The 14,729-nt window shown below is 42.0% G+C and overlaps 1 protein-coding gene across 2 annotated transcripts in view; it reads right to left on the reverse strand.

The window, feature by feature from the left end:
- The window catches only part of ST6GAL2 (ST6 beta-galactoside alpha-2,6-sialyltransferase 2), a 237,580-nt gene that overhangs the window by 86,939 nt on the left and 135,912 nt on the right, over positions 1-14,729 (reverse strand). For both annotated transcript variants that reach the window (XM_078657989.1, XM_078657988.1), the window contains exon 3: positions 6,640-6,737. In XM_078657989.1, coding sequence (XP_078514115.1) covers positions 6,640-6,737 — 98 coding nt within the window. The remainder of the gene's footprint in view (positions 1-6,639; positions 6,738-14,729) is intronic.

Genomic DNA, 14,729 nt, shown 5'->3' on the forward strand with positions numbered 1-14,729 from the left:
TCTCTAAAGTATATAATGTTCTCTCTAAAGTATTCTGCAGCTCTTTGGAGTGAGCACACAGTTTCAAAAATCTACAAATAACAAGAGCAACAGCATGTATGCGTTGCTTGGAAGGGGAATGCGTTCTCTTGGCTGGTGCTGCTGGCAGGCATGTCATACAGATGAGACATTTCCAACTCGTTGAAAATTGTGCGATATTAGCCAAAAATTCTGATGGCATGTAAGCTAAGCTAAGCGATGGACCGAAAACCCAAAAGATAATTTTTCTTTGGAGCCCATTTTAATATATTTTTGCTCTTTGTTTCCTGTTCTAGTTGGTGCTTCTTGTTGCCAGGGGCTAAATTTGCACAGGCATGCTTCCCTTTTTTTTGTGGTTAGTGCTTCTTGTTCCACATTGCGAGATAGGTTGTTTGTCAGACTATCAAATAACAAAATATTGACTGATTGCGACCAAAATATTGTTTAAAAAAGTATCGCTCTATTGATGTGGATTTTCGCTTATCAACCCCAATGGTGTAATATCATTGTACCAGATATTTATGGCAGATACTTTTTATCAGATGATATTTGGCCCACTGTATCCTGGGGACATAGATTGGAAGCTGACATGATGAACATCACGGGATCCATGTGAGGAACTATTAGAACTGGGTTTGCAAATGCTTACAAGATCAGTATATATAATCACACTAGCCCCGGGAAGGACTTGGGGGAGGGAACTAGAGGCATGGGGTACTAGGAGCAGGTAGCCTCCAACATCATATGTTTATCACAAAATGAGCCGCTCCTAGTTATGTGATCATGGTGCTCAAAAACTACTTTGTGAGTGCAGGCATCTCACAAAAAGCGCAGGACTGGTCTCACACCGCCTGGTGTCATGCTTCATCCTCAGCCAGTCCTCACCCTTTAAAAACTAGGTTTGATAGAGGGCGGGCAAACACCTGACAACAGGGATGCACTTCTAAAATAAGTGGGGGCCCATAAAGAGTGAGTGAGGTTAAAAACCATTACAGTTACAAAATTCATATTAATGTGACAAGTAGATGTATGGTATTAAAAAATGTGTGAACGGAATGCTGGGAAAGTTATTGTCCCCTTACCGTAATAGGTGTGGTTGACATGTTTCTGCATTTTGGCCCAGTTGGGTCTGTGGCATTCATCAGGACTTTAAGAAATGGTGGCTCCATTCCCCCCAGCCTTGCGGTGGGAGGTTACCACTTTGTGGGGTGACCTGTGTCACACTCCACTATTCAAAAGCTTATTAATAAAACCCAGGGACAAAGAGATAATGCCCCATGGAAGTATGCGAGAGGGAGACCCCTGTAGTCAGACATGCCTCAAGGTGCGTCTCCTGTATTTGCACTTAGATATGTGCTACTTGCCTCACTTTTTGTGAGATGCCTGCACTCACAAAGTAGCTTTTGAGCACCTTGAGCACATAACTAGGAGCGGCTCATTTTGTGATGAACATACAAGATAAGTATGACACGACATTATGACACAAAATAATATCTAAAGTAACTATATGACAAATATGTGGGATTTCAGAAAGCGTGGACCAAAACATTTCCTGTGTTTAGGGTGTTTTTTGCCAACCACCAGAGAACCAAACCATAGTAATTGATTTAATGGTGCGCAGTCCTTATAACCATGGCTTTCTCTTCTGGACATTCTTTAATCCAATGAATTTGCAATTAAAAACAATTGAACCTCAGATTCTGGTTTCTCCTATGTTAACTTCAGCAAACACCGTCCTGTGTGTGTAAGGCTCAGTGGTCACTGGTAGTGGTCTATGGTACTTGCAAAATTCAACACTGACAGTGCCAATGTGATTGCTCGATTTCTTGTGCTAAGAAGTCTAAGTGCCTGATTCCAAGTTGCCCATAAAATTCCGACCCATGCGTTAGCCCCTGTATACACATGGGTCGGAATTTACAGTTTGAAGGTATTTAAAGCATCCAATATTTATCAAATGAGTTAAAAATGTGTCTCTGGGAAACTACGGCTAGTCTTTCATGCAAAGTACTAAACATGCTTATAAATGGATTCTCAATAGGCAATGCTCATGCTTGGAATTACCTGAATAGCAAAGAAAAAGAAAAGCATAACCTTGAGGATTTTTTTGAAATTGGAAGGATGTCCGTGTGGTTGTGTTGCTCATTAAGCAGCAATTAAATGTTTGCCAGCAGTGCTATTTTCCTCTTGAATTCCCAATTTGTCACACAGCTAAGACATGATAAAGACCTTTCTTGTCCGAGTTTAATTGTGCCTGACAGCCATTGCTCTCTTGGCCAACTCTAAAAATGAACTTCAAGCTATTCGCAACTCACGCCTGTAAAGGCAAATTAAATTCGGCAGATGAGCAAATTGTGTTTTTGTTGAAAGCTGACCTTCCTAAAGGGCAGGAAATAATTGTAAATTTTCGATCAGAATTGGATTTATTTTAAGAATTAGAATGGCGATGATCCAAAGGGCCTCTGTGTTTTTTTACATTTCTGCATATCAGAGGTCTTGCAGACTATATTAAGCAGCAAAGAGACAGAAATACCATTGTACGATAAGTAAAAATGTACTTGTGTTTACTGTGCAGATGTGTGTGTGTGTGTGTGCATGTGTGTGTGTGTGTGTGTGTGTGTGGAGGCTGTGTGTGTGAGTGTGTGTGCGTGTGTGTGTGTGGTGTGTGGTGTGTGTAGCGTGTATGTGTGAGAGCACATTATATATTTTGACATTTCATAAAGAGGTGCGTGACAGACACTGACGAACACAGAGTCAATTCTTTTCCTGACTTTTACCTGAGAAAAAAAATACAATGTCTGGTCTCCGAGTTTTGATCTGTGACATCCAGGTCACAAAGTGATCTCTGCAGACATCTTTTCAAGACCATAGAGTATCACGTTTCAAGATCAGTCCCTCTATGTTCCCATGAAATTTAAATGAAAAGTCTTTTGAAATTTTTCTGTGGCCTCAAAGTCACAGATCTACCCACTCTTTACATCAAATGTAATACTGTGTTGTATTGTAGCACTTTATAATGCTTTCTACCCCTGTGTGCGGCACTGAAGCACTTGCGTACTTTGGTAGCATGTTACACTGTGTAGGGTGTGTGATTAGAAGGGTATTGTCTGTTTTGGTCTATAGGGGGCAAGTTTAACCCCTACCGCGCTACCGCGTTTTCCTGCTGTGCGCTGATTTTTCAAAATCGCGTTGTTTATGACAAAGCCAGCTCGTCATCCGCGTAGCGTAGGTAACGCCCATGACGAGCTGGCTTTGTCATTAGCGCGGAAGGGGTTAAGTGTTGTGGGCTGATCACCGAGGTATGGTTATAATGCTATGGTACTCAGCATTTAGCCGTGTGATGGCAGAATAAGTCTGAGCGGAAGGCGTGCAGTCTACAATTTTCAATTAGCTGGCAGCTTTGAGCAATTTTTCACGGTCCCTTTATATTTCTTATTATAATAGTCCATAAAGCTGGTTCAGGCACTGGTCGACTTATTCTGAGATTTTTATTTTAAAGTTTATAGTCCTGAGCGGGCATAGATTGGAGGGAGCCATGGTCAGGAGATCTATGGAGTTGACTATGTTACTATCATCCCAAATATGATTGTCATTGTGAGAGGTCAAGAAGGATCATAAGGTGTAGCTAGTTGGGACCCACAGTGGTGGACTAAATTAGAGTTCTCCATTGCTGGCAGTATGAGGCACGTGGTGCCAGTTCATTGCTGAATATGTACGGACAATGTGGCATACTTTACACTGCTAGCGTTCTAAGTATCAAAACAAGTAAAAGTACGTTGTACAATAAAGTCTTGTAATGCTGAATTCTCTAGATAATCCAACATAATAGCCAGAAATCATGATCCCTATCTACAAAGCAAGACATGTGTTCACTTCAATAAAATGAGGTAGAAAATGCCAACACTCCAGCCTCTGGTATGTCTTCTGACTCTTGGTGAACACTCCAGCAGAAGGCTGGGCTGCTTTGCTGAAGCACAACATTCACTGATCACACTTTTTTAAAGGTTCTATTTCCGAAGGTGAAAGTTCATATACTGAAACTTAAATCTCTTTTGTCATTTCTCGAGCTACTGAGGCAGCAATGATCTATCTTCTCATGGTAAGAAATAATTATTGACTCTGATGGTAATTAACGAGAAATAGTGACCTTTGTTATTTATCGATTGATCTTTTGACGGAGACAGACTTTATTTCCTGATGGGGCTAAACAGGGCTCGAGTCGGGGTACCACGCGGGTGGACGGCGTCCCCCCACTTATTTTACCGGGTGGACGCCATCCCCCCTGCCCCAAAGCTGGACTTCCAATGATGGCGCCGTTACTTGCCTGCACGGCCGCCCCGTCATCTCCCAAGTACAGGGATTCAGCCAGCAGCGCTTCTCGGCCGGTCCCCATCTCTGGACAGGAAGGATTTCTCACGCCAGGAAAAAAAGGCTGCAGGCTGTCCCACATTAGACCCACGTCCTTCTTCGTGCTCTTTACTCGACAGATCAGCTCTGCACTGAGCTCACAGTACTCGTGCTAGCTCGCAGTTCGTGAATACTCGGCTTTCTTGAAGTCAGAGTTTCAAACTTTCAGTCCTGTTGCTTCAAGGCTATTGTGTCGTCCCCAAACACCGACACCTTTCTGACAACTGCCTTTCTGGTTTAGGAAAGTGAACTTTACCCCGGTCTCTAGAGTCTCTGTGTGGGCCCCACCACTCCTTCAGGTTAAGGTCACGACTTCTGCGTGAGCTAAAGAGGCCTTTTCTATACTCACCTCTTTGCCCCCTTCCAGTGCCCCTCCCACTTTGTCCTGGGTTGTTTTTGGCCTTGTAGAGACATCTCTAGTGCTCTGGGCTGCCGGTCTCCTCTGTTCTATGGAGGCATTTTTGTTTGTAAGAGTTTTAAGAACAGGGTTCCTATCTGCAAGGTTTATGAGGTAGCTATCTTTACTAGGCCATCATTAAGTATCCCGGTATTAGGTGAAGTGTTGATCGCACCAGATAAATAATGGTACAATGGAGTATGTATTTATCTGGAGAGATGAATAGCCGATATTTCAAGTTGCTTTCCCTAAAATGTGACATCATGTAGATTGTGTTGCTTACTACACCAAAATCCGCATGGTGCGGTAATGTCAGGTCATTTGGCTCTCTTTTAAATAGCCTGGTTTTCTATTGCTCGTCACAACTTCCTGTAATAAAAGGGGACTACCTTTCGTGACGTCACTTCCGGGGACACCACTTAACCTGGAGCGTCCCCTCACTTCTTTTTTTAGGACTTGAGCCCTGGGGCTAAACATAATTTTGGGATTTCACCAATGCGCACCAAGCCCCTGCTGAATATTTGTGCACCTGACAAAAAAGGACTATTCCATAATCACTGTGATTTGCCTCAAGTGCTCACTGCATTTGTCATAAGTGAAGACCACTGTCAGAGCAATTTATTTTCCCTTCTTTGCCCAGCACAATAAATGGGGACATTCCTGGGCAATCATTTTGTCTGATTTTTAACACAGGTTTATAAAATGTTAATTCGATTATCCAAATATATCTCTGCTTTACATATTCTGTTGGGTACATGCACACTGAATATATAAGACACAATTCGCATAATAGTTTTCCACCAATAATTGGTGCTTACTCCTAGAATCTCAGAAGTAAATGAGTTACAACTACTTACATCACAAGCCTACAAGATTATGCCCTGACAGTGTATTAAACAAACTATATTAGCTACATGCTGCTCTTTAACATAGAATACAACTATTACACTTTCCAAAACCTACAGATTAAATATAAGAATAAGGCCATCACTGACTGGTCAATACACTGAAGGAAACTATTGCTGAAGCACAGATTTGGATGGAAAGTTGCCCGATGATTGGTCGCTGTGAAGAATGAGCGAGGCCCAGAATTACAAAGTCTGTTAACTTTTTCATTCTACCCACAGCTTTAAAGCCTTATAATAAGGACAGGATGCCATGAGGATTTTTGCCCTTATTGGGGCATATTTACAAGGGGATATCACCACCAGAACGTCACTAAAATTGACGCTCTGGTGGCGATATCCCCTTCTCCTTATTTACAAAGCGGCGTTAAGCACTTAACATGGCTTAATGCTGCCTTGTAAATAAGGCCCATTTTCACAGTTCACTTGACAGGGGCGTGCAATGAGTTTTGCAATGGGTGTCCCCCCCGCAAAACCCATTGCTTTTTTACGCTGCCCCATAAATACAAGGCTGAGGCACCGGCAAAAACTAAGACCAGGTAAAATCTGATCTTAGGATGGCGATACGAGGAGAAATTATTAATTTCTCCTCCTATTTTGTTCTTTCTATGTTGGAGTAACACCGGGCTTCAACTTTTTATTATAAATATTCCCCATTGTGTCTTTTCAGTAGCATCTACTTTTGTCCAGAGACTGCATTGTATAGAAGCATCTTCACAGGTCTTTCTCTGAGTAAATGTGCTTAAGAAATAAAAGCACAACCTGTAAATCACGAGTAACTGTAACTGCTAAGACATCAGTGTTCCTCCTTAATTATTAAGAAATGCTTCATAATTAATATGGAGTTATGAAAAGTACAAATGGAATTTAACCCTAAAATGTATGGTGTAAAGATTAAAAGTATGCAGTCCTTACCTGGGAATTTACAATACGCATGGTAGTTTTATTTCCAACATCATGTTCATAGCCACGAGTGGGAGCAGAATTAAATCTCAGCACTGCATCATGGGAATCTGTGGGTAAACCGGTATGGGTTCAAATGAGAAATAGTATACAAATAAACAATGTCATATGTTTCAACTTTACAAAATGTAAAACTTTCAAGAAAATAACATATTTATTGCTGTAAAATTTTTAAAATAGAGCACGTCATAAAGGCAAACAAAAGCTGTCCAGTCATAAATCTATATAGTAGTGCTTATGCTTGGACTAATACTGTCACTAAGAATAATATTAATAATAATCATTATCATAACATGTTTTATAGCCCTTTCGCAGTGTTTTAATTAACAGTTCTTGGTGGTACCCAACTCATAGGTACTCACTATATCTATTACAACAGGATCAAAGGATAGGTCAGCTTTGCCAATGATTTGACCTTGCATGTCACACAAAGATTCCAGCAAGGAGCCCCTAGTTGAGTAATACAAAGTGTGAAGTAGGTAGGTATCAATATCAAAAAATCGTATACAAATGACTAATATGACTTAGTAACTCATTAATCCTTGTACATAACTTAAGAGTGTACAAGAAACAATTATTTCAGGGTTCATTGACATTTCTAGACAAAATATGCTTTTTCTCATGAAAGCTGACCAGCAAGCTTCAAGACTAAAGAAGATGACTTCATGGAGGTGAAGTGTGCCCATAAAGAGCTGGTTAAAAGAATTTAGGTAAAGCTTTGCAGAAAGACATAGCCTTGTCATTTTGTTAGACTACATAGTCACAGTCATGCCTCAATATAATACATGTTACAACAACCAGTAACCATGATATGAGCGTGAACTTAGCATTAGATATGAAATTGCGCAGAAAATGAATCTTTCCCAATTTTTCTTGCTATGAAAGGCAAGTTACCAGGCATGGGTTTTGCTGATGAAGTAAAGCCAAGTCAATCTAAAATTCTGTGCCATGTTAAATGCGAACAAATCTGCATACAACATCTTTAGCTAGGTTTTTTTACACTATCTGATCTTTCTGAGAGCTAAAACAGAGTGTGCCTAATGTTTGCGGCTGGTAACAAGCTGGCTTTATTGCCTTTCTATGGATTATGATTAATTTCTATAACCTGTTAACACCTACTGTACTAATGACATCTCAGCGGTCTGCAAGACACCAAGGGCCACTCACAAAGACGTCAGAGCAAATGAAGGGAACCAATTATCTTCAACCTGAAGGAGGCTTTCCTCCTTAAGCATCAGTATGGTCTCCTCTTTCACTACAGTTTGCTTAACTTCCCTGTCACATGCCAATACCACGGATCTCCGAAGGCTAGTGAATTTCTTAGTACAGTTTAATAAAAAATAGACTTTTAGCATGCATCTGCACGCCCTTCATATATACAATACGATAAACAAGATGATAGTAAATGCCTCAAAAACAAAGGTGATATCATTTGGAAGGATGCGTAAACGAACAAAATGTCACTGGTCCCTTGGCCCCTTAACCCTTTTCCTGCGGCCGCGATTTTGCGGCAGTGTGGCACTTCCGCTAAATGGGCGGGGCCGCGTCGGCCGTTGGCCGACGGCAGCACCAGCGAGGTAGTGCAAGGGGTTAAAAACAACAGGAGCAAAATCCTAAAAAAACCTGGGCACTTTCAGGACACGGAGGACCAAAAACGCATTTGTGTCACCTTAAAGATAAGTCCGCACTAATTACTGCCAGACTTTGCCAATTGAATGCTTCTCTTGAAAGCCCCACTTCAGCCCCAATCCAAAAAGTGCTCCGGGCTACATTACCATCAGCCGTCACCTACGCAGCAAGGCATTTCTGGGATTACTCGCTAAGAACATGGAAAAGTCATATTACACCAGGGATTCTTTGGTGCGATTAGAATTTGGCCTAGAGGACCTAAAATAGTTCAGCAAGAGCTCTATTCTAAAATATTGCCACAAATGGACCACTGCCATGCCCGGCACATTGAAGTCTGTCCTCCAAAACCTCTTTAAAACTAAAAACAGTCCTTGGAGCACATATCTAATGACAGCAGCAGACGCCCTCCAAATGGAATTAACCGCCCGGAATGCTCCATTGCATACAGTAGTGAAAAGTATCTTGAAGAAATAAATAAAACTCCTCTAGAAGAATGCTGAAGTGGAAAATATTAACAGCCAGATTCATGAAGCCAAAATCGGCTCGCAAAGGGCCAGATTCTTAGAATCTGGCCCTTTGCGAGCGCTTTTTTTTGCATTTGGGATTCATCATCCCAAATGCAAAAATCGCAAATTTTGAAATCGCTAAATTGCGAGGAATTGCATTTAAGGAATCTCAATTTGAGATTCCTTAAATGCAATTCATGAACCATTTTAGAATTGCGAATTCGCAATCTGGGGCCGCTATTTACCGCGAAGTCTGACTTCGTGGTAAATAGCGAAAACTTAGAAAAATGCACTTTAGTGCTTTTTTCTAATTTGTATGTTACACACACACATGCACTTTGGACATGTGTGTGCGCAACACCAGTGTAAATTACCATTTCAGGGGTGCTACTTTGGACACCCTGGCACCCTTGAAATCGCTTCCTTATTTGCGATTCGCTAATTGCTAATCGCAAATAAGGAATGACTCCCCATAGGAATGAATGGGGAGTCATTCCTTATTTGCGATTAGCAATTAGCGAATCGCAAATAAGGAAGCAGTAGAAATCACATTTAATATTGCGATTTCTACATGAATCCCGTTTTGCGAGTCTTTAATAGCGATTCCTTAATAATCGCTATTAAGGACTCGCAAATCAGGACATTGATGAATCTGGGGGTAAGATCTCTCCCCTTTCACAAGCCCTGGCAAAGTCGTATGACAATGACAACCAAGTTGGCCTGAAGCCACAGCCTTAACTTTGCTCCTCAATCAGTAAAGCCTGCCTCACTCAGATCCTGGCTGCGAGGATGATGACACTACAAATTTAAAACTTCAATCCGAACTAGTTGCTCCTCTCCAATATTGTGAAGTGAAGGTTGTGCGGTTGCAAATTTGAAACCTTTCCACATTTATTCTGCTGCTGCCCATCGCTGCTCAGCTTTAGGCGGATACTACTAAAACTACTTTTTTTTTTAACTTATGGTTTAGTACCCTGCAGCGATGCTATGACCTGGATTTTCAGCACCATGTTCCCCTAGGAGCTGGAAAGAATCGGCAAATATTTTAAGGCAGTGCAGGAACTCCTCAAAACAACCCAAGCAAGTCCAGCGATTATCGCTGATTAACAAAATATACTTTGCACCCTGGCTTATCTGTAGTAGACTTTAAACTATTACATAGTCTTTTATGCAACAAATGCTGTTATCAAATTATGGATTTTGTTTCCTGATACCATAAGCTTGTGAAGGTCACATGACTCCACAAAGATCGATCCATTCCAACGCACAGTTCTCTTTGGCTTACCTGCAACCGATTTGACAACAATCGCATTGTCATCAACACAACTGCTGTTGATTTTTAACTACTTGACCTAGTTTTATTTGATCATGCTACATAGCACTATAATTAATTAATTACCCACTTTCTGTTCCTTGTACAATATGGTGTTAACGTTTTTCAAAATGTTTTATATTGTCAAGGTTTTAATTAACTATACAATAAAAAAAACTATTGACTGATAGGAAGATAGGACTTTTCAGTTCCGACCGTCTCACCAAACAAGCAATTTCTATCACCATGTATGACATGTAACTCTTATGATAGGGAAAGACACATTAAAAAGTAGTATCGTTTTTAATGTTTTACTAAAATTCAGCACAAGTTTTTCAAAGCACAGAAAAGAAAACAAAAAAGATTTGCAAACCATATGAAATGAGGATGAGTCTGAGCTACTTAAATAGTGCATGAAAGAATAATTCTATAAGGGGGATTTAGCTCTTCACAGGATCCAAGATATTGAATCTAAATCTAGAAATGAAAAATTAACAAGATGTTTCTTATTGCAGTCAAACAGAAATACTTACAGCTTATTCCTTCTTATCATGTATGATAGACCAGATGTGTGGAGTGTACCCACAGTAAGACAGAATAGTTTGAGACATGGTTGATTACGTTTACATATACAATCGGCCTGCAGCCAGCAAAACAAAACCAGATGGAATGAATTCACAAGGAGGAATTGCTTAAAATAATAGGCATACAATACAAGTGAAAAATCCAGACTTCAAAATAATATCAACTGGTTTGTCTCACAAACCACTCTATCCAAAATGGACACTGGTACCCAGGTTCTGGACCATAGTCAGTTTGGTTTTAGAACCAAACACAGTAGGGAAACGGCTTTGATAAAAACCACAGAAGAAATTCGATCTTCTTTAGATAGCGGTGGGCCAGCAGTTCTCATACTGCTGGACCTATCCACTGCATTTGATACGGAGGATCACAATCTTCTGGTGCAGCGTTTAAAAACAATAGGAATTAGAGGAGCTGCTCTCTCCCATTTTACCTCTTTTTTGTCAGATAGAACTCAATCTGTTCTTCTGGGCAATTTTAAATTACCACCATTTACACTGCGGGGTCCCGCAGGGCTCTTCGTTGAGCCCCATGCTTTTTTATATTTATGTGGCGGAATTGGTCCCTTTAATCAGAAGCTTCAATCTGATTCCTACCTCCTATGCCGATGATACCCAACTGGTTATCTCGACAGTGGACAAGGACATCAATCATTCCATTAAGCTCAATGATTGTATGATCCAACTAAGTACCTGGATGAGTGATCACTGCCTGAAATTAAACTCAAATAAGACGGAAGTGATTATGTTTGGGAATCACTTTCCACCCTGGTCCCCTGAGTGGTGGCTGGATAATCTCGGCCCCCCTCCTACACCTGTGACCTAAGCCAAAATCTTGGGAGTTATCATAGATGATAAGTTGAGTTTAAAACCTCAAGTATCTAAAGTGGTGTCCTCGACATATTTTATGTTAGAAATTTTAAGGAAAATATGTCATTTTATTCCTCTAAAATCTAGAAAGACGGTGGTTACTTCGCTAGTCCTACCCAAACTAGATTACTGCAATGGACTATATATGAACATCCAATCTACTCTTCTAAAAAAACTGCAAACAGTACAAAATGCCGCTACAAGACTCGTAGTGGACATACCTAAATATCAGTCAGTTAGAATAGGGGTTCAGGACCTTCATTGGCTGCCAGTTGCCCAAAGGGTAAAATGTAAAGCTTTGTGTATAGCTCACAAAGCCCTCCATAAAGAAGGCCCAAAGTTTTTATGGGATCTTTTTAAATGGTATATCCCAAACAGATCCTTGAGATCTGCAAACACCCATCTGATGCCTACGGCCAGAATAAGAAAGGTGAACTGGGGAGGTAGGAGCTTCAGCTATAATACTTCAAAGGAGTGGAACTCTCTCCCACAACACTTGAGGGAAATTCCAATGCTCCCTGAGTTTAGAAAGCAACAGAAGACATGGCTCTTCTAGTACTATTGGTCTGAAACACAGTATGGAGTTCCGGAAGCGCCAAGACACCTACGGGTATACGCACGCTATACCAATTAATAATAACATAACATAACACAAAATGAAAAGTTTGTTCTCAAAGAAACAGCTGTTGTCACATTTAAACTCTTACCAGGAATAAGACGTGTATTTGCTCATAGTTATCTTGATCTATTTTACTTGAACTACAGAAGACCTTGAGGAATAGGTCAGTGATAGCAGGTTGATAAGACACTCGGACAACTTCAGTGGTGTAACGCAAGATGAAAGCCCGCTTTGCCCACCCAATATGATTAGAGGCCCCCAAGTCTTCTATTTCTCATAGATATGCTTTGGTCTTGGGTTGGATGCGCCCCTTGGAAGTCTAGAGGGCCCCTGGAGGTCTGAGGGCACCCGTGAACTGCAGGGGCTACAGGTGGCTGCGTTACGCCCCAGGGCAACCTGGAGACAGTGGTTAGCTTTAAGGAGAATAGGCATATGCTCGAGGTAGGGAGCGGGCTAAGACTCCAGACTTAGAATCTAGTTCCCTCATCCCAAGAACTAAAGCCAAAAAGCCAGAAATGTTTTACATACATTTTGTTAGGAAGTAGTCGATCAAGAGTACCATGCATATGCGCCCCATCTCCAGATATGGGAGAGCCCTTGGCAAGTCCCCTCCTCCCTCCTGAGATTGTGAAAAGGCCGGTGGGGGCAGCAGACATGAAGGTTTTAGAAGCATTTGGTGCTGGTTTCAACAGATAACCTCAGTTTGCTGCCAAATATTAAATATGAATGATGGCCATTTGAGAGTGAGAGATGACTTTTCATCGAAGAATGCAGACCACAGGGAGATCGAGACCCGGTTCTAGCTAATTTTACAATGGTGCCCCAAAGATCAATAAAGATAACCTTTCAATCTAGTGGGAGGAAAACAACTGCCTATAAATCCTGAGGGGTAAAAAGACATTGCTTCATTGGTCATTGTTCCTCAGGCCTGCATGGAAGGGGCTGATGTGTTTCCTGTGACATGATAATGCATGACCTGGTGTTTTGTGGTTTAAGTTGAGGCCAATGGCAGTTGAGGATAAGTAGCTAATGGGGACACTGCAGAGTCAACACTGGTCATACACCTGCATTCGTGTCCTGGTGTGGTGGGGATGAGGTTGTCTGCTTAGGTGGAAAGGTTCACCGCTTCAAAGACACATTATGGTCCTGGGAGCAGACTAGGGGGATTGACTGAGCTCTTCAGCTCGACGCCCAGGGGCGGCTCTAGGCTCATGGTGGCCCTGGGCAGGGATCGTAGGTAGGGGGCCCCGGAAGAGGGGGTCCGCCCGAGGCGGAGCATGGAAGCCAGTAAAGAGGGGGAGGGGGGTGTCAGGGTGTTTGGAAGTGGAACAGAGTTGGAGGCCGCCAAATCCCTACTAGGGGCCGCCACGCAAATATGTATCCATCCTCAGAGGATTATTATATTAAGGATACATATTGGCGTGGTGGCCCCTGGGGTTTGGTGGCCCTGTGCAGGTGCACAGCTTGCACATGCCTAAGGCCACCCCTGCGACACCTGCTGCGGCTCCTTGCAGAATCAGTGTGGTAGGCCTAATGCTGCAGCGACATGACTAATTTGGCATGGCCCATGTTTAGGCAGAGTATCTGAGCTTTGTGTCGAAAGTTATCTGGCAAAAAGGGTAAACAGGATGACTAAGCCCTCAGTTAGCATTTGATCTAGTCCTGAGCAGGCTTTCGGTTACGGTATTCCTCCCGCCTAAATGAAGCTAACAGAAAAATCAGTGACTCAAGACAACGTGCTCCAGCAGCATCTGTGACTGCAAATAGAACCCAAAAGGATGTTGCTGAGAAAATATTTACAGACAAACGGAGAAACTGAGGCACTCGCATCCAAAGTGAGCAGGCTAGATCCTTACTACATGCACTGTTATAGGTATCAAGAGGAGAGGTGGACACACAGTTCTTAAAGAAGCATCAGTTCCTCTGCTATGGATGAGGAGCACTGCCCCTCACTGCCAGCAGCCTCAACACCTGAAAAATAAAACAATAATAAAACAGGTTTATTATCGTTTTATTTTTCAAATTCTAAGGGCCGATTCTTGGGGTGCAGCCATTGTGGGGGTAGTGACAGAGGGGGAGTGGTGGGCACTGCTGTCAGATGTCTGCAATCTAAACTGCGCTGCCAGTTGGAGACAGCAGGTACAGGCTCCTAGTCTCTCAAGGGAGCTCAGGCCAATTCTGATTCTGCTGTCATGCTGCCAGCATCTGGATTGGTCGCAGGGGAGTCAGAGGCCTATGCTGCAGTGTAGCCAGTGAGGAGCAGAAGAGCAGGGATGTGGTGCGGGCAGAAGCTAAGTTATTTTTGTTTTTGTTTTTTTGGTATTTTTTGTCAACCCGCCCGCCACTCTCTTTCAGCAGATAAGTTCATATTAGGAGTTAATACACTTTTCTTCTTTTGCATGGATCAATGTCGTGGTACTAAAAATGAGAATATAAAGATGTTAAAGAAGTTAAGAAGAACCTGTCTCCTTTCAGAGGATATTTTTCTCAGACAAAACCAGAACGCTGCAAGCCTGAGGAAAGTC

Source organism: Lissotriton helveticus, chromosome 8 (assembly GCF_964261635.1).
Source record: "Lissotriton helveticus chromosome 8, aLisHel1.1, whole genome shotgun sequence".
NCBI classification, from domain to species: Eukaryota; Metazoa; Chordata; class Amphibia; order Caudata; family Salamandridae; genus Lissotriton; species Lissotriton helveticus.